This window comes from Panthera tigris, chromosome D1, assembly GCF_018350195.1.
Source record: "Panthera tigris isolate Pti1 chromosome D1, P.tigris_Pti1_mat1.1, whole genome shotgun sequence".
Classification (NCBI taxonomy): Eukaryota; Metazoa; Chordata; class Mammalia; order Carnivora; family Felidae; genus Panthera; species Panthera tigris.
In genome coordinates, this window is record NC_056669.1 from 99,894,828 (window position 1) to 99,913,876 (window position 19,049).

Sequence of the window (19,049 nt, forward strand, 5' to 3'; positions counted from 1 at the left end):
ATAGAATTAAAAGAACTTCTTGACACACAAAGTTAATTCCTTTGCTCTGAAAGTGCTCAAGACAAAACAGGATACCCTATCTGAAATGTGCTATCGTCAGAATTACAAGTCATAGAGAACAGGCTATACTTTATGGATGCTCACTGTTTGAACAGTTGTGATTGTGTCAATATCTTTCTTCTTACCAAACCAGAGTGTAGACTGAGATGTGGGGAATATTTCACAATTGCCAATGTTAGAATTGAGCTCTCAGGAAAAGAAAGAACCAGGATGGCAATATGAAAGAAGCTACTAGCTTGTGGGCAGAAGTACTGAAAAAAGTAAGGAAATCAGATGGATTATATTAGAGAGCATTGGGGAAGTCGGAACATATACTGTCAGCTTTGCTATCTGTACAGATTAAATAATCAACCAAAACCCTCGATTCATTTTTTGTTTTCTGAGGTAATTTTGAGATGCCATAGCTTTCTCATGGCATTTTTCACTTCTACATTTCTCAGTGTGTAGATGAGTGGGTTGAGAAATGGTGTCCCAATAGTATAAAATACGGCCACCATCTTATCCATGGGGAAAGTGGTTGGGGGGCGTGTATAAATAAATATACATGGACCAAAGAATAAGACTACTACAATGATGTGGGAAGTGCAAGTAGAGAGAGCTTTTTTCCTCCCTTCTGCACTGTGGTTTCTCAGCGAATGCAAGATGACAATGTATGAGATCATCAGTATCACAAAACTGCTTGAGCAAATGGCCCCGCTGTTAGACACCAACAGCGTGTTGATCACGTAAGTGTCCATGCAAGCAAGTTTCAGCAAGGGCTGCAAATCACAGCAGTAATGATCAATCAAATTGGGTCCACAGAAAGGCAATCTCAAGGCCAGGATAATCTGGGCTATAGAATGTATAAAAGACCCTATCCATGCAAGAACAATCAGGATGGTGCAGACCTGCCGGCTCATGATGGTTGGGTGACGTAAGGGCTTACAGATGGCCACGTAGCGATCAACGGCCATGAGGATGAGGACAAAGATCTCCATGCAGCCAAATAAATGTAGTGAAAAGACTTGAGTCATACACTCATTGTAAGAGATGATTTTTTTTGCAGAGAGTGCATCCACAATTAGTCTGGGGGCTGTGGAAGTTGAAAAACAGGAATCAGCAAGGGACAAATAAAATAGGAAAAAGTACATGGGGCTCTCAAGTGTCCGGCTGGACTTGATGGTCACAATAATAAGCAAATTCCCTACCACAGTTCCCACATAAAAAATGAAGAAGATTACAAATACCACTTTCTGTCTCATAGGATCTTGGGTCAATCCTAATAGTATAAACTCAGTTACGCTGTTATTTTGCTGCATAATTTCAGGCAAACTGGAGAAAGCGCAGTTTAGAAATGATCTGCAAAGAAAAAAGTATGAAATGAATTCTCCATTTGGAGGTCAAATCTATATGCTTGATCATGGAAGGTTCGCTTACCAATGGATAATCCCTCGTTTTCTTTTGAATAAAGTGGAAATCACAATATTCACAATCTATTCACCTGACTGCTTATGGAAATGATGAAATATGTTGATAATGAAAGAGTACCTGATTCTTCAGGCATAATAAACATTAATTTAGGGGATTTGTTATGAGAGGGTATCTTTTTGAGCTGAATGTCTTTCTTCAGTTTACAACAAGGACCTATGAGAATAGAATGTTGCAAAATGGAGACAACTCATGCATGATTTACATGCTGTACTTTCCTATTACTTGAACCTGGTAGTTCAGTTATAAAGTCTCTTCTAGTAAACATTCTGAACATTGAAGGAATGATGTAGAAACCCTGAGAGTGTTTTCCTTAACAAAAACCTAAACACACACACACACACACACACACACACAGAGAGAGAGAGAGAGAGAGAGAGGGAGAGACAGTCTTAGCAGTGATCAATTGGTCCACTCAATTGTGAAACTTACTTTAATCTGTTACCTTGACTAAATTTATTTCCTGTTACTTTACCTCTCAATAATTTCTAGTTGCTTACAGTTCTAAATTTGGTATCTATCATTACACTGTGTACTTTTACACTTATACAATAATTATACTATATTATGTTGTCCCTTCATTCAGAATTTTTATGGGTCTTTTAGCATATATTCTTTTTTTAATTATTATTTTTTAAAGTTTTTTTTAAACTTATTTTGAGGTAGGGGGGGCTGGCAAAGAGAAAGGGAGAGACAGAATCCCAAGCAGGCTCTGTGCTGTCAGTGCAGAGCAGGACGCAGGGCTCAAACTCACGAAGTGTGAAATCATGACCTGAGTCGAGATCAAGAGTCAGACACTTAACCGACTTAGCCACTCAGGCTGCCCAATTTTCTTGAAACACAGGAGAGATTGAGACTGAAATTAAGGATAAATAGAGAACATTTGGCATAAATCAAGATATTTTTTCAAATGTCATGTTATCTTAAGCACCAGGGATTTGGAAAATTAGCTAAGGAAGCTCCAAATCATATTTGAAATTTTTCAAAAGAATTCTTGGAATCTATATTCTTGAGTGTCCCATACCCAGACTTCAGTAAGAGAAGATAGAGACAGGAAGGAAACAAATATTTCCTTATATACACCAAACAATGGAAAAATCCTTTTCTATTCTCATCACATATATCTTCCAAATAGTAGCACAATTAAAAGGTAATTAGAAGGTGCCAAATCGTTTAAGTATATTTACAACATATATTCGGGACAAAGCATAGTTTTCTCAAATATAAATGGGTTTCAGAGGTCAATCTTTAAAAACACAGCACAAATGAATAATGGGCAAAAGAGCTGATTTCAAAAGGAACTCTTCTTATTAAAAATAATTAAGCATGGGAAAAGATACTCAATGTCACTCATAGTTAAATACATTCAAATTTAAATTCCAGTTATATATCTTTTCAACTATCAGATTAACAAAATGACCTTTTTGATAAATGTCTTTTAACAAACAGTGCTGAAAACGATATGGGAAACAATCAACCCCACACATTTTTGGTAGGAGTTTAAGTGGGTGCAATCTCTCAGGGAGTGATTTTCAACATGGATGCTAATTTCAACTGCACCTACACATAGGTCTGGTGATTCTGTTTGCTGCAGATAATCCCACTCATGGGTACAAAGATAATCATAGCAGCCTTTTCCATGTTGGCAAACAGTAAGAAACAACTTCAATGCCCCTCACAATGGAGCCAAATGAATCAGGGAATGGTATTTTATGCAATCGCTGATAAAAAATGAAATTGTCAACACAATATGCAATGATTTCTAAAATATGCTGTAAAGTAAAAGAGTTCAGGACCGTCTGCTGAGGACAGTAATATTTTTATTAGCAATATCACACATGCATAGACTCATATCAACTAATTGTATTTGAGAGAGTACCAAAATAGCATAATATATGTGGCCTCAGGGTGGGAAAATTGCATTCTTGGTAACACAGTTAGGGGGATGACCTTCCTTTTAAAATATTGTCTTTGGTGAGTGAGAATATGTTATAATCATGTTGCATTAAAAATAAAGCTTTTAAACACCTTAGTAGATGGTTTGTTATTCACATTGGCATATGACTCATTCATAACACTGTCTTCTGATGTAGGCTGTGGGAACAGCAAGATTCTTGGAGCTAGAGTAAGATTGGGGAGTCTGAGTAAGAGGGTGATTCGGCTATAGGGACAGTTTTGGACTTAAGGCTCTTTACCCCATCATGCACCACCACACTGCCATTCGCTACATGTGCTCCTGAAGTCTTAGGAGTTTGCCAGATATGCTCCTGGTCAAACACTTCAGCAAACAGTAATGAAAACTTGTTTGTGGTTTCTAAAGATTAAGTATTATAAAAAGACACCTATATATTATCTATCTATCTATCTATCTATCTATCAATTATCTATCTATCTATCATCTATCTATCATCTCTATCTATCATCTATCATCTTCTATCATCTATCTATCCTATCTATACCTATGTCTATCTATCTATCTATCTATCTATCTATCTATCTATATCATCTATCATCTATCTATATCTATATCTATCTATATCTATCTATCAATCATCTATCTATCTATCTATCTTCTACTTATTTATCATCTATCTATATCATCATCATCATCATCATCATCCATTATCTATCATCTATATATGTATATATCTATCATCATCCTCTATCATCTATCTATCATCTACCTGATAGAGACTGAAACATTTGTATAGTTCACATAAAAATAAATATGAGTGACTTACATTAGAATGAAGCAACATAAGGTAGGTAATTTTTATCTGTTTGCTTATGGATTTAAGCACCTAGAAAAAATGTATATAGTTAATATAAGTATTCTTTGAGTGAATGGAATAATTAAGAGAATTTCCTACTGATACAACCCAATAGTGTTTGGTCCTATTCAATACTCAGTTACCACTGAAAAGGGAAGCCTACTCCATCCAAAATAAAGCCATCATCTCCATGGAGCATTTACTGGAACACTCAAAAAATGTTATTTCCAATTGACTATCTCTATGTCAGGAGCTGCTGTGCATTTATTTTATTTCCATCTTCTCAGTTTAGATTGTAAAGTACTTCCAGAAAATTCACCAAACTTTCTTTCCTTCCCACAAATGGCTTTTATGTATTAGATGCATACTGTGGCATTGATCAGATTAATTTTCCCTGAGTATTAAATACAACTAAGTTAATTCCCAACACAAATCTTACTGATTTTGATAAGAGCTTATGTAAAGGTTAGGATGTTCAGTTGTTCTGTTTTCTTCACAAGGTAATTTGGCCACTTTTTACTCAAATGAGAATTAAAAAGAACAAAAAAAAGTGTTTCTAAAGTTCTGTCTGATTATCTGGGACCAGGATCTCTTCAATGTCACTAAGACTCAGGTTCTTACCTGCATGCTAGAAGACAAAATTGGTCTCCGATTTATCCCACACTTTCTGAAATCCACGGTCACACGGAATTTTGACTGGGAAATGCTTCTCTTTTCCTTTTCCTATGGTAGTATTTAAATATGAATGATGATAGAGTCTGGGGAAGGTCATTCCCTAAAGTGTCCCTTCCCTTTTAATTAAGAAGCATGAACTAGATGTGATAAAGAACTTAATATTTAATATAATTAGATTACGAGAAAAAAGGTGATATATTCTTGCAGTTAAAGCTGTTTATTTGAATCATAAATGTCATCTTTTGACTGGAATAAGAAAAAAATATTATCTATAATCCAGTGTCCAAGACGTGGTTCCTGATTCCATTATCCAAGAAAATGAATTGGGACTTCTTAAAGAAATGGCTGATTCTAGGTATGGGGTGGGGAATGTACAAGATGAACTGGAATACCTTGTAATGCTAGAAAGTAAGAAAGTGCTAATGCACACACACGTACGCTCACGCTGTGATGACAATATGCCAAGGGGACACAGGAGCAAACTGAAATAGCCCCTAGTGCCAAAAGCAGGAAAAAAATCGAGCAACAAAATAAATGACACTGAACTGAAATATAACTCATAGTATTAAAAATTCATGAGTTCATATTGATGTAGCAATGAAATAAATAGCTAATAAATAGGGGGTAATAGACAAATCTCCCATAAAAAAGAATTCCTAATGATTATGTAGGTACCCTGCGCTCAAAGAGTCATAGGATAACTCTCAATCCTTCCAAAAGGCACATTGTGGAATGGGGCAGGGTGGGGAGGTAAATTTATAGGGAGAAGAAATGTGACAAACACTAGCTCAACTAGGTGATCAAAGTTAACATCAACAGTGATGAGTTCCATTGAAAGTATATACTCACTTGTACGAAGTGATGAACATGGCACTTTTCCTCTGTGACCTCTCTCCCAATAACCCACAACGCCAGTCTAATCTTGAGTAAAATATCAGACAAACCCCAAATGAAAGTTTTTATATAAAATGTCTGGCTAGTTCTCAAAACTGTCAAGTTCACCAAAAAAAAAAAAAAAAAGAAAAAGAAAAAGAAAAGAAAAAAAGAAAAGTTAAGCATACACTTATGATCAGCACTGAGGAAGGTGTAGCACTGTTGAATCGTTGTATTACACACCTGAAACTAATATATAATAAAGTATGAAACTGTATGTTAGTTATACTTGAAGTAAATAAATAAGAGAACAGTCGGAGGAACTGTCACTGCCTGGAAGTGCTGAAGGAGACATTGACAATGGAGTGTAAGGTGGCATGCTGGATGGGGTTCTGGAGAAGAAAAATGGCATTAAAAACAAAGTACGGTAAAACCTTGGATTGCGAGTAACTTGTTCTGTGAGTGTTCTGCAAGACAAGCAAATATTTCAAATAAAAATTTAACTTGATAAACGAGCGATGTCTTGCAATACAAGTACTACATCATGCCTAACATCACACGATCACAACTGAGCCAATGGTTCTTCTCTCTCTCTGTCTCTCATTGTGAGATTGTGGGTGATCATCTCCTATGCTCAGATGCTTGGTCTCAGGCCATGGTGTTTGGTAGAAATCAGTGATTTTTCAGGAGGTTGGAAGGTGCCCGCAACTGGAACTAGTGTATTTTTTGTCACTCCAAAGCATCTATGGACAGTCCTTTGCTTTTCCATACAAGAGTAAGCTGAGGAATCCTTTGTTTCCTTCTAGGTCAGGCTGCCTGCAGATACAGACCCTTTCCTCTGCTGTCTTTTTGACAGTTATAGCAAATACAGTATATGACAAGTGCTTATTAATATTGTACTACAGTTAACATCCGTGCTAGCAAAAGATGCAGAAGAAGATTCCATTGAGCCAATAGATAGCAGTGATTTTGTTACTGATAGTGAAAGTCATCCCGCATAATAATTCTCCACTCTCTTATTACCTTCACACCAGCCACGAAGATTTTCAGAGGTAAGTACAGGTTAATTTGTTTGTTTTTCTTATATGTTGTATTTTCTTTATTTTTTGGTACTATATTACAGTATCATAATCATTTTTATAAGAATATTTTTTGGTTTGTGGAATGAATCATCTGAGTTTCCAATATTTCTTACGGGGAAATTTGCTTTGATATACAAGTGCTTTGGGTTATAAGCATGTTCCTGGGAATGAATTATGCTCACAAGCCAAGGTTTTACTGTACCCTGAATAAAGTATGGATATTAGTTAAAAATCATGTGTTCACATCAAGTGAATTAGTTGTGACAAATGTACCATAGTATGTAAGATGACAACAGGAGAAACTGAGTGCACGGTATATGGGAATTCTCTGTATCATTTCCACAATTCCCGTGTAAATGTAAACCTGTTATAAAATATAAAGTTTATTAAAAATAAACAGCTTATTTCATTTAAAACATCATCAAAGTTTATCTGTGTTTTAGCATGGCTCAGAAATTTCTTCCTTTTCAATGCTGGGTAACATTCCATTGGATGTATGCCACATATTATTTATTCATACGTTGATGGACACTTGGGCTGCTTCCATATTTTGGCTATCATGAATAATGCTGCAATGGACATGAGTGTACAAATATCTCTTCCAGTCCCCACTTTCAATTCTTCTGCTATAACCCAAAAGTAGAAATCCTGGATCACATGGTCAGTCTATTTTTAACTTTCTGAAGAAAGTCATAGTGTGATTCACAGTGGCTGCACCATTTTTATATCCATTTTTATTGTTTTTGAAATTTGTTTAATGTTTATGTATTTTTGAGAGAGACAGAGACAGAATGCGAGTGGGGTAGGGGCAGAGACAGAGAGATCCAAAGCAGAATCCGAAGCAGGCTCCAGGCTCCGAGCTGTCAGCACAGAGCCCAACGTGGGGCTTGAACTCATGAGCTGTGAGATCACGACCTGAGCCGAAGTCGGACGCTCAACTGACTGAGCCACCCAGGCGCCCCACAATTTTTATATTCTTATGAACAGTGTGTACACAAGTGTTTACTGATGCTGAGTATCTTTTCATGTGCTCTTTACCCATTTGCATACAGGTATGTTTTGAGAAATATTTATTCAAGTCCTTTGTTGATACTGAGGTGTCAGAATTCCACGAGTTGCCATTTTACTCTGTTGATATTGACCTTTGATATGTAGAAATCTTTAATTTTGAGGCAGTTTAATTAATTAATTGATTTCTTCTGGGCCTGTGTTTTGGTGTCATATTCAAGAACTTAATGTGTAAGCTAATATCCTGAAGCTTTTTTTTCATTTATATTTTCTTCTAAACATTTTATAGTTTTAGCTCTTATATTTATGTCTTGATCCATTTTGAGTTTATTTTGGATATGGTATATGTTAAAGGTCAACCTTCATTCTTTTCCACATGAATATCTAGTTTTTCCAAAACCGTTTGTTGAAAAAACTCTTTTTCCCCTTGGATGATCTTGGCACCCTTGCCTTTTCACCATATTTATGATGGTATATTTCTGGGCTCTCGAATTGATTCCATTTGTCTATGTGCCTGTCTTTATGCCAGTACCACACTGTTTTGATTATTGTAGCTTTATAATAAGCTTTAAAATCAGGAGATGTGAGACATACAGCTTTCTCTTTTCAAGAATTTTTTTAAGCTAAAGATCACTTGAGGTTCCATATGAACCTTTCAACTGAGTTTTCTCTACCTGTAAAATTATCATTGAGGTTTTATAGGGGTTATATTAAATATGTATTGTTTTAGATATTATCGACATCTGAACAATTATTGAACCTCCTGATCCATGAAAAAATGTGGTATCTTTCAGAGTACACACACACACACACACACACACACACATACATATGAAGAGATTTATTATCAAGAATTGGCTTTTGTGTATATGGAGGCTGGAAAGTGCAAAAGCTGTACAGTCAATGCCCCATTCTGAGCCTAAAGACCAGAAACTGCCATAAACCAGTAAGAGCTGATGTCCCAGTTAGGGTCCAGAGGCAGAAGGCTGCTGTAGAATGAGGAAGAATAATGTGTCAGTGTGCCAGCCATCAGACAGGAAGAGATAATGGTTCAGTTCAAAGGCTCATGGGCAGGAAACTTCCCTCTTACTCAGGGGAGATCAGCCATTTGTAATTTTCAGGTCTTCATTTGGTTGGATGAGGACCCTACATCAGTGAGAGCAATCTGCTTTATTCAGTCTACCAATTCAAGTGTTAATCCCAGCCAGAAAAACCTCATACTCATGACACAAAGCAATAGTCAAAAAAATATTTTGTGCACCCTGTGGCCCAGGCAAGTTAACGTATAAAATTAGCCAACACAAGTCCATTGTTTATCAACCTAGCACCTATACATATCACCTTAAGCCATACTTAATCTCTAAATAAAGACAACACAAGGTCACAATTCCACCTAACATTATACAACTGTCCTGCATACAACTGAAATGCACTAAACTCTCCACAAGAAGGGAAGGTAAAGTTTTGGGGTGATTATTTTCTTCTTGATATTCAGTAAGTTAAATACTGTGATAGAAACTAAGAAATACAAAAATGGCATTATAGAAAGGAAGCAACATTTTTGCTAGTGAATCACTAAGGATAACAATGTGTGGTGCCTCTCCCATTTCTATCCTTTGATTACAGGACCTGGCTATGGGAGGAACAGCAGCATATAATGGGTGCTGATTCAGAACACACACGGCCTTCCAGAGAACTGAAGACTCTTGCTCAATCCCTGCAAGGTATTGCCACCCAGCTGGTACTATAACTAATTCTGTAAAGGGTCATCCCACCATTTTATCAGGACAATTGCCTCAAGATAATGGCAAATATGGCAAGACCAGTGAATTCCACGAACATGAGTCCATTGTGACACTTCATTTGCTGTGAAGTGAAATCACTGATAAGAAGCAATGCTGTATCTAAAACTATGATGGTGGATAAAAAAATTCTTTAAGTGCATGGATGGTAGTTGTGGCAGAAGCATTGCATGCAGGGAAGGCAGATACATATCCAAACAAGTGCCTATCCCAGTAAGAACAAATTATTACCCTTCCATGATGGAAGCAATCCAGTGTAATCAACCTGAAACCAGGCTGATCATGCTGAGTAATGGTGCCATATTGAAGACTCAATGTTGTTTCTGTTGCTGGTGGACACTTATCAGTGGTCATGGCCAGGCTAGCTTTGGTGGGTGGAAGTCTATATTGTTGAGCTCATATATAACCTCCATCCCTGCCACCATGGCCACTTTGTTCATGAGTCCATTGGGAGATGATGGGAGTGGCTGGGGAAAGAGGCTGACTGGTATCCACAAAATGGGTCATCCTATCCACTTGATTATTAAAAATCCACCCTTGCTGGTCAGTGTTTGGTGAGCATTCACAAGGGACATAAATATCTTCATGTGTTTTTACTCATTCATAATGGTATGTAAACATGCCTCTTCCTCAAATTTTCTTGTTACCAATTTTCCAATAATGTTTCTTATAAGTCCCTGCCCATTTAGCCAAACCATTGGCCAAAACCCATAAATAAGTATACATTGCACATCAGACCATTTCTCCTTCCATGAAAGTGAAGAACCAGGTACACTGCTTGAAATTCTACTCATTGAAAGAATTTCCCTATGACATTGACCGTTAGGGATTTTCCGTAATGGGGCTGTAGTGCTGCATCTATTCACTTTTGAGCTGTGCCCACATATTGCTGTAGAATTATCTGTATAATAGCCCAAGTCGAATTATCTAATAGCCCAATTATCTATATAAGGCCCAAGTCTTTTTTCCTTCTGTCAATTGATCACAGTGAACTCCCTGCCCCCCCCCCCCCCCCCCCCGATAAGGCCTTGGGTGTAGGCTGGGAAAGAGAAGGCATTGTAGCAAAAGTGGGGACTGTAACATTTGGCCATTTTTTTCATGTAATTTTGCCTTCGGTTCCTGCTTGGGTCAGATCACATATACAGCAGTCTCTTTATTTTGGGGGAATATGTTTCAAGATTCCCAGTGGATGCCTGGAACTGGATAGTACTGAACCCTATACATACTATGTTTTTTTTTTCTATACATACATACCTGTGATAAAGTTTAATTTATAAATTAGGCACAATAAGCAGTTAACAACAATAATAAAATAGGTATGGTTATTCATTTTATCCAGTGCACAATTAGGTTAATAAAAGACCATAGGCCCCTATTGGAGAAGACTGAAGGAAGGATTAATATATACATTTTTGGCAAAAAAAGTGTATACATACACACACACACATTTTTGGCAATGTCCTGGGGTTCTTCTGCAAGGGATCCAATCTCCCCTTGATTCAAGGAATTTTGAGTCTATAAACTGGTTCCGGTCTGGAAATTGATTGCCAGACCATGAATCTCTGTCTGTATGATTAAGTTACACTTTTGTTTACTTAACCTAGAACTTTTTTGCTAACACGGATCAAGTAAGACTTGAATAGGCTTCCTCTCGATTTCGCTTCTAGGAACACCATCATGAACTAGTGAACACTTTAAGTTGGCTTGTATTGATTATTCTGACTGCTATTTTGATTCCGCTGTCGTTTATGGGGAGCACACCCACCTTGCCTTTAAGGAGGCTGAGTATTGGGGCACGTGGATGGTTCGGTCAGTTAAGCATCCAAGTTTTGATCTCGGCTCACGTCATGACCTCACAGTTCGTGAGTTCGAGCCCCGTATTGGGCTCTGTGCTGGCAGCATGGAGCGTGTTTGAGATTCGGTCTCTCCCTGTCTCTGCTCCTCTCTCTCTCATGCTCTCTCTGTGTCTCTCTTGGAATAAATAAATAAATGAATAAATAAATAAATAAATTTAAAAAATTAAAAAAAAATAAAAAGGTTGAGTGTTACCACTTGGCCACTGTTACCTGGGATCACATAACTCCCACTGCACTGGGATTTCCCAGTTCAGTGACCCTAGCTCCCACGAGAGTTTTGGCCTACAGAAAGCAGTGTTGTAGAGCTTTTCAAGGGTGCTGGGACTCACCTGACAAATTTATTTCTTATGGTCATGATCAAAGATGTATCTTCTGGACACTCCCAGGATGGTTAAGTATCTTAAATGACAAATCCATTCTAACCCTACAATTTCCCTATACCTTTATTTTATTTTGAGAGAGAGAGAGAGCATGGGGTGGGGCAGAGAGAATGGGAGAGAGAGAATCCCAAGCAGGGTCTGCACAGTCAGCTCAAAGCCCCACTTGGGGCTTGATTTCATGAAACGTGAGATCATGACCTGAACCGATATCAAGAGTCAGACCCTTAACTGACTGAGCCACCCAGATGCCCCTTTTTTATACCTTTAAATCTCTCCCTCCACATTAAACCAAAGAAGGTGTGGGTTTCTAATTTGCTTACCTTTGGTTCATGTTTTAGCTAACAAGCTGAAAAGCTGTTAGTTTTTCCTCAGTCCCCCAGCTGCAACATTAAATGAAGAATCTCGGGGTGCCTGGGTGGCTCAGTTGGTTGAGAGTCCGACTTCAGCTCGGGTCATGATCTTATGGTTCATGGGTTCGAGCCCCACATCGGGCTTTCTGCTGTCAGCTCAGAGCCTGGAGCCTGCTTCGAGTTCTGTGTCTCCCTGTCTCTGCCCCTTCCCCGCTCGTGCTTGGTCTCTATTTCTCTCTCTCTCAAAAATAAATAAAAACATAAAAAAATTAAAAATAAATAAATGAGAATCTCTACTTAGTGAACCCATATCGATGAATTTGGTTTGGAGTGCCTGGGTGGCTCAGTCAGTTAAACATCCAGCTCTTGATTTTGGCTCAGGTCATAATCTCACAGTTTGTGAGATCAAGTCCTGTGTCTTGTCCTGAGTGGGGCTTTGTGCTGGGTGTGGAGCCTGCTTAAGATTCTCTCCCTCTACTGCTCTCTCTATAAACAAACAAACAAACAAACAAACAAACAAATAAATTTGGCTTCATTGAATTTTGTTTCTCCCATGATTATCCTATCCTTTTTTTTTTTTTTTTGAAAGAGTGGGAGCAGGGGAGAGAGGCAGAATGAGAGAGAGAGAGAGAGAGAGAGAGAGAGAGAGAACCCTAAGTAAGCCTCACACCCAGTGTGGAGCCCAGCATGGGGTCCAGCGCGGGGCTGGATTCCACGACCCGGGTCACCTTAGCCAAAATCAAGGGTTGGATGCTTCCCCACTGAGCCACCCAAGATCCCCCATCCTATATTTTTAGTATCCGTTCCCACATGTATTCCACAGATTTCTGTCTTTAAAAATTGGAAAACTCAAGTTGTTATTTTGGAGTGTAATATGCTCCTCATGGATTATACTTTGTACCTCACCTTTAGGGGCCTGCAGGGACTCAAGTCTAGTTATGGGTCTAGGAGCAAAGAGAGTGGAGGGGTGGGTCCTGAGGAGAATCAGCCAGTTCTTTCAGGGAAACCGCCTCCGGAGGGGCCATTACAGTTTCGTCAGGCAATGCACAGTTAATCCTTTAGACTAAGAGGGAGAAGCCACTTCAACTGGCAAAGAAGACCCATATTCTCTGTTTGTTCCCTCCTCCTCCCCGTAATCTAAGGAAGAATCTGGCTTTCATCCATGACTGTTTTTTCTCAAATCGTCATCCTATATCAAGTTCTTTTGTTTATACTCTTAAATATTTCTTAAACTCTTTTCTATCTTTCTGTGTCAGTCTGGGTCCCCTAGATGCAGACTCTGCGATGGGGAGTTTTAGAAAAGTGATTAACAAGAAGGGCTGAGAGAGAAGAAGCTGAGGAGTGTAGTAGGAGAAGAAAGTTGGGGTCCCAACTGGAGCTTGGCTTCAGCCTCGAGCCATGGGAGCTCTGGGGTTTACGTTGGAATACAGGACTGGTTCCGCCTTGAGTCAAAGGAATGAGCCTTTTTTACCCTTGTTCCTCTCATTCATTGGCCACTGCTGGGTCCTGGGATGGTGGGCATAGCCTACAATTTTCTCTGGTGCAAATGTACAGAAAATATGGGGCTCTGAGCTCTGAGCTGTTAGTAGACCAGACACACAGCAGCTGGGGGCACTGGAGGATTGAAGAGAAATGGAGATGGACACAGCAGTGCCCACAGCATTCCGCATCCCCACTGGCGCCACCAGAGTTCAGGCCTCCATCCTTTCACACCCAAATTACCACAGCAACATCCCAACCTCTTCTGCCGCCACTCTTGTCCCTTTCAGTTTCCTACACTGACAACCCATATAGTTATCTTAAACTCATATTAAAGTGCATCACTCACTGGCTTAAGAGGTCTTTCCGTATTTGCCCCGTGGTATTTAGCGGTAAGATTGAACATGATTCTGAGACCAGTCTTCATCTTCCCTGTTCCTGTCTATCCAGGTTCATGTCACGCTGCCGACCATTTTTAAGCTCATTGTCCAGCACATCGCCTGGCACGCGGTGAGAGCTCAATAAACAATTGTTGAATGAACAGATGAATTAACAACCACATGCACACTGATTTTCACCCTCTGGCCCTCGTTATATATTCTCTCTGGTAGGAATGCTCTCACTCCCCCTGATGCATACATGCTCATTCTGCAAACCTGGTTTCAAGCTTGAAGTTTCATTTTTTATGTCCTTTCATCTTGGGAACTTTCCTGAACCCCTGAGTCTTTGTCGTGTGTCCCTCCAACATGCTTTCATAGCACCCTGTGCTGCCACTATCTTACCATTTATAACACGGTGTCGTCATTTTCTGCTCCCCTCCGGGTGCCTCTCAGTGGAGCCTAAGCTCTGTGAAGAAAGACCCGGGTTCCTCTCTATTCACCACTGAAGCCCCAGCAACTATCAATCTGTCTGAGCTATTCTTTGGGCTCAAGAAATGTCTGTTGATTAATGAGGGAGGGATGGAAGGAATAAATGGGATATATTTATCCTGAAGTTGTTTTGTGTGTAGGGGGAGCCACGTATGTTTAAAAACACCTTTTCATAATGAAATGTTACCAAAAAGTAATCTAACTGATGGAGAAAAATAACAGAAACAGCTCACAGTCATAAGATGATGAAATCTTGCTGAGAACAGGGGGAATATCAAGGTAAGCTATTCTTGCACTGAGCATCTCAGGTTCAATTTTTTTTCTCATTACCCAGTTTAAGCAGGAGTAAAAAACAAATTGTGGTTTCTCTAAGAGATCTAGCCAGAATTCTGAGTCGGAATCAGATAAAAGGAGGAAAAAAAATTCCCTACCCACCAGTATTTTTTTTCCCTACATTTTATTGACTTTGTTCACCTTCTTTTATACTTTTATTTTTTATTCACTATTTATCACGCACTATACATTATTCTACTTGTAGAAGGTATTCTGAGTTATCAGGTAAATACTTTATGGAGTATAAATGTATATTAAAAAATAAAAATTCCTGTCTGACATTACAATATTCTTTTGAGTCATTGCATTTTCTATGGCTTACCAGCATAAGATGGGTGACGTGAACAATACAAAATGATTCTGAAGTCTGCAAGGAAATTTGGACACATGGCATAATATTCTTCACTTAGCTCTTAGAGGTTAAATGGGTACATACCACAATATTACAGTGAACCAATTATCATAAACTATGTTATAGTTTTCTATAAAATTGAGTTAAGTTATTAATGAAAAGTTCTTAGAATTTAGTTATAGTTAATGAATTAATATAAATATCATATACAATAGTATAAATAACTATATATAATTATGATATATAATATATGTATATAATAATATGACATGTGTACGTACACCATATTTTACATATTATATATTATATATGTGGCATCCGGCATAGCCTTTAGTTCATGGTAGCTATTATAATTATCTTTCTATCATCTTTGCCTGGTGCTGTATCAGAGCGTGTAAGAGCACGGTCTTATAAATCAGGTATATTCTGATTAATGACTCTCATATACCTATTTTGATACTTCCCCCTTCCGTTTCCTCACCTATAAAGTGGGGATAATAACAGTGCCTATATCTTTGGATTGTCCTAGAGATTGATGCTCAATACCAATATAATTTTACATTAGAATTTAATTTTTAATTTCTTAATTAGAATGAAAGCTTATGAATCCATATACATGAATGAAGCTAGGAAAACTAAGCCCCAATTTGGTAGAGTTGTCCAAATATGCAAAGAGTGATCCTGGGTTAGTTTTTTGTCTTTTGCTTGAACCCATTTCTGCTCTTTTCAATGCAGAATCTATGATTCATACCAGTCATTTTTTTCCTTCTATATCTTATAGGTATTCCTTGCTGAGATCATCCGAAATGTCTTTTCGATCCTTGCTTCCATTGAATCAATGTTGTGCTTCACGCATATTTATTTCTCCCCTGAAATAGCTTTCCTACTACACAATTTCCTAATGGCATTTTTCATCTGGTCATTTCTCAAGGTATAGATTAAGGGATTTAACATGGGAGTTATCGTAGTGTAGAACACTGCCACTGCTTTGTCAATAGATAAAGTAGCTGCGGGTCTCATGTACACAAATATGCAGGGCACAAAGAATAAGACGACCACTGTGATGTGGGAGGCACAGGTGGAGAGGGCTTTGCGCCTTGCCTCCAAGCTGTGGTTCCTTAGGGAGCGCAGAATGACCACATAGGAGACCATCAAGAGGAGGAAGTTTAAGACACAGATGAAACCACTGTTGGCAGCAACAAAGAGCCCTAGAGTGTGCGTATCAGTGCAGGCAAGTTTCAGCAAAGGGTTCAGATCACACATAAAGTGGTCTATGACGTTAGGGCCACAGAAGGGTAATGGGATGATAAAGAGGATCTGTATGGTTGCATGAAGAAAGCCTCCCACCCACACCACTCCCATTAACAGGCCACACACCCGCCGATTCATGATGGTCGTGTAGTGCAATGGCTTGCAGATGGCCACATAGCGGTCATAGGCCATCACAGTAAGCAGGATGACATCAGCACCCCCAAAGAAATGTTCCCCAAAGATTTGGGTAATACATACATTGAATAGGATGGTCTTCTTCTCACGGAGTGAATCTACAATCAGTGTAGGGGTATTGACCGAGGAATAGCAGGCATCAATGAAGGAGAGATAGGCCAAGAAAAAGTACATGGGGGACCCCAATAATGGGCTGGCAGTGATAGTGACCACGGTGAGCCCATTTCCTACCACAGAGATAATGTAGATGACCAAAAACATAACAAATATGATTTTCTGCATCTTTGGATTCTCTGTGAGCCCCAGTAGAACAAACTCCGTCACGTTGTTCCTATTCTCCATTATTTCATATTACGGTTGATTACATTACCTGAAAAGAAAAAACTTTTTTGATTAATGCAACCTTGAATTTATTGAGGCTCTTCATCTAGTAAATAACAAATGCCTAGATTCTGTAGAGTTGTGGATTCTCACGAGGTTTTTTTGAGATAGAAAGTAAGATCTGAGTTTTTGACGATGACTTAAATTATCTCCTGGGTGAAGATTCTGTTAACAGCATTGACATGAGAAACTTTGTAAACACACAGGTAGGAGATCACCTGTGCACACCTCCTCATCTGAGAAGACTTAGGGCCTATCTTGAAGTTGTCATATTGCAGCTAAGTGTGAAAAAAGTGGTAGGAAATGGATGTAAAGGCTATGAATGCAACGCTAGGAATTTTTCCTTTATCCTTAGGAAATGGAGAACCATGGAAGGTAATTGAGAATATGAATGGGAGGGCGAAGAGGAGTTGGAGGAAGGGTGAATCTTGGATACAACTCTCGTAAAGACCTTTGTGCGTCTTGGATGAAGTCGGCTGAGGGTCAGTAAGGGGATGGAAGTCAGAGAAAAAAAGCCCCATATCCAAACTATTTATAATAGTTGACAAAAAGTGTAACAGGGTATTTCTTAAGAGAATAGTATAAAGGGCTCTAGGAGTTACTATAAAGTAATTGATAATGCATGTTACCAAATGCCAGTAATATTATAAAAGATAATAAGTATATTTTTAATGATTTATTGCTATATGCATGGTATGGTAGTAACCTGTGTGATTTACATTATTTCATCCATTTTGCAAATGTAGAAACAATCTCAGAGACTGATGTTAACAGTAATAATAATGATACTATTAACTAAAACTACTAGATACTTGTTGTGTTCTGGTTTTGCAGAAATGTGGTTGTTTCATCGTCACTACAAACCCATGAGATGATGGAGCACCTTGATGGCTCAATTCGTTAAGCGGAGCCCTTGGTTCCATCTCAGGTCATGGTCTCGCAGTTGTGAGATCCAGCCCCGTGTCAGGTTCCACGGGGAGCCTTGCTTGAGTTTCCCTCTCTCACCCTCTACTGCTCGTGCTCTCTCTCTTTCTTTCTCTAAAAAGCAAACAAACAAACAAACAAACAAACAAATATATATATATGATTACCACTATTATTTTATACTTACTGTATACAGTAGGAAATACAATATAAAGAAGTTAAGGGTCCTGTCCAAGCAGAGAATAAAGGGCAGAGCCAAGATTATATCACATTATACTTGTTGACTTTTTTCTTCCAAAATTTTAATACATTCCCTACATTGTTATGTTACTACAAACAATGCTGAACTCGTTATCTCTTTTTGATATGACCATAATAATTATAATGACTTTAATACCACTTCAGAAGCAAGTGTTCATGAAGCAATTTCATCAACAGACACACACACACACACACACACACACACACACAATCACCAAGTATCAACACATCCAAATCACTAAATACATCAGAATCACTAAATATTAACAAAAATGTGGTGCTGCTTTCATTGAATATCCCTTTGACCTTGGCCTCTTCCACAGCCCCATTTCCTCCCTTCCCAATCTGCTTGCAAACATGGGTCCCCAGACTCTGCTAAATGTTGAAAATGACTACCACAGTTGTTACGTGTAATGTATTGGTTGTAGAACTAGAGAGACCATATTGGAATCTTGCCTTTTCCACTTGCAACTTCTTTTATCCCAGGTACATTTCTTGGCACCCTACATCCTTGTTTCCTCAGGTATAAAGTGACAATGATAATATCCATGTCCCGGGTGTTATGAGAATTGATTGAGGAAACATACATGAACATAGCCACCACATTACTGTGGGCACACAAAAAACTTACACCAATTTTTGTGACTGTGCCTGCACCTAGGAGATAGAGAGAATTGGCG

At 38.5% G+C, this 19,049-nt stretch overlaps 2 protein-coding genes across 2 annotated transcripts; both read right to left on the reverse strand.

The window, feature by feature from the left end:
- Positions 1 to 425: 425 nt before the first annotated feature.
- On the reverse strand, positions 426 to 1,358 carry LOC102956056 (olfactory receptor 4C11). Its single transcript, XM_007095370.2, has one exon. It carries the CDS (start codon positions 1,356 to 1,358, stop codon positions 426 to 428), a length of 933 nt encoding a protein of 310 aa, XP_007095432.2.
- Positions 1,359 to 16,215: 14,857 nt separating this feature from the next.
- On the reverse strand, positions 16,216 to 17,145 carry LOC102956342 (olfactory receptor 4C46-like). The gene has a single exon (XM_007095371.2). The coding sequence runs from the start codon at positions 17,143 to 17,145 to the stop codon at positions 16,216 to 16,218; it is 930 nt and encodes a 309-aa protein (XP_007095433.2).
- Positions 17,146 to 19,049: the final 1,904 nt, after the last annotated feature.

Coding starts and splice junctions, on each gene's coding strand:
- LOC102956056 (XM_007095370.2), bottom strand. CDS start 1,358: ATGCAGCAAAATAACAGCGTAACTGAGTTTATACTATTAGGATTGACC.
- LOC102956342 (XM_007095371.2), bottom strand. CDS start 17,145: ATGGAGAATAGGAACAACGTGACGGAGTTTGTTCTACTGGGGCTCACA.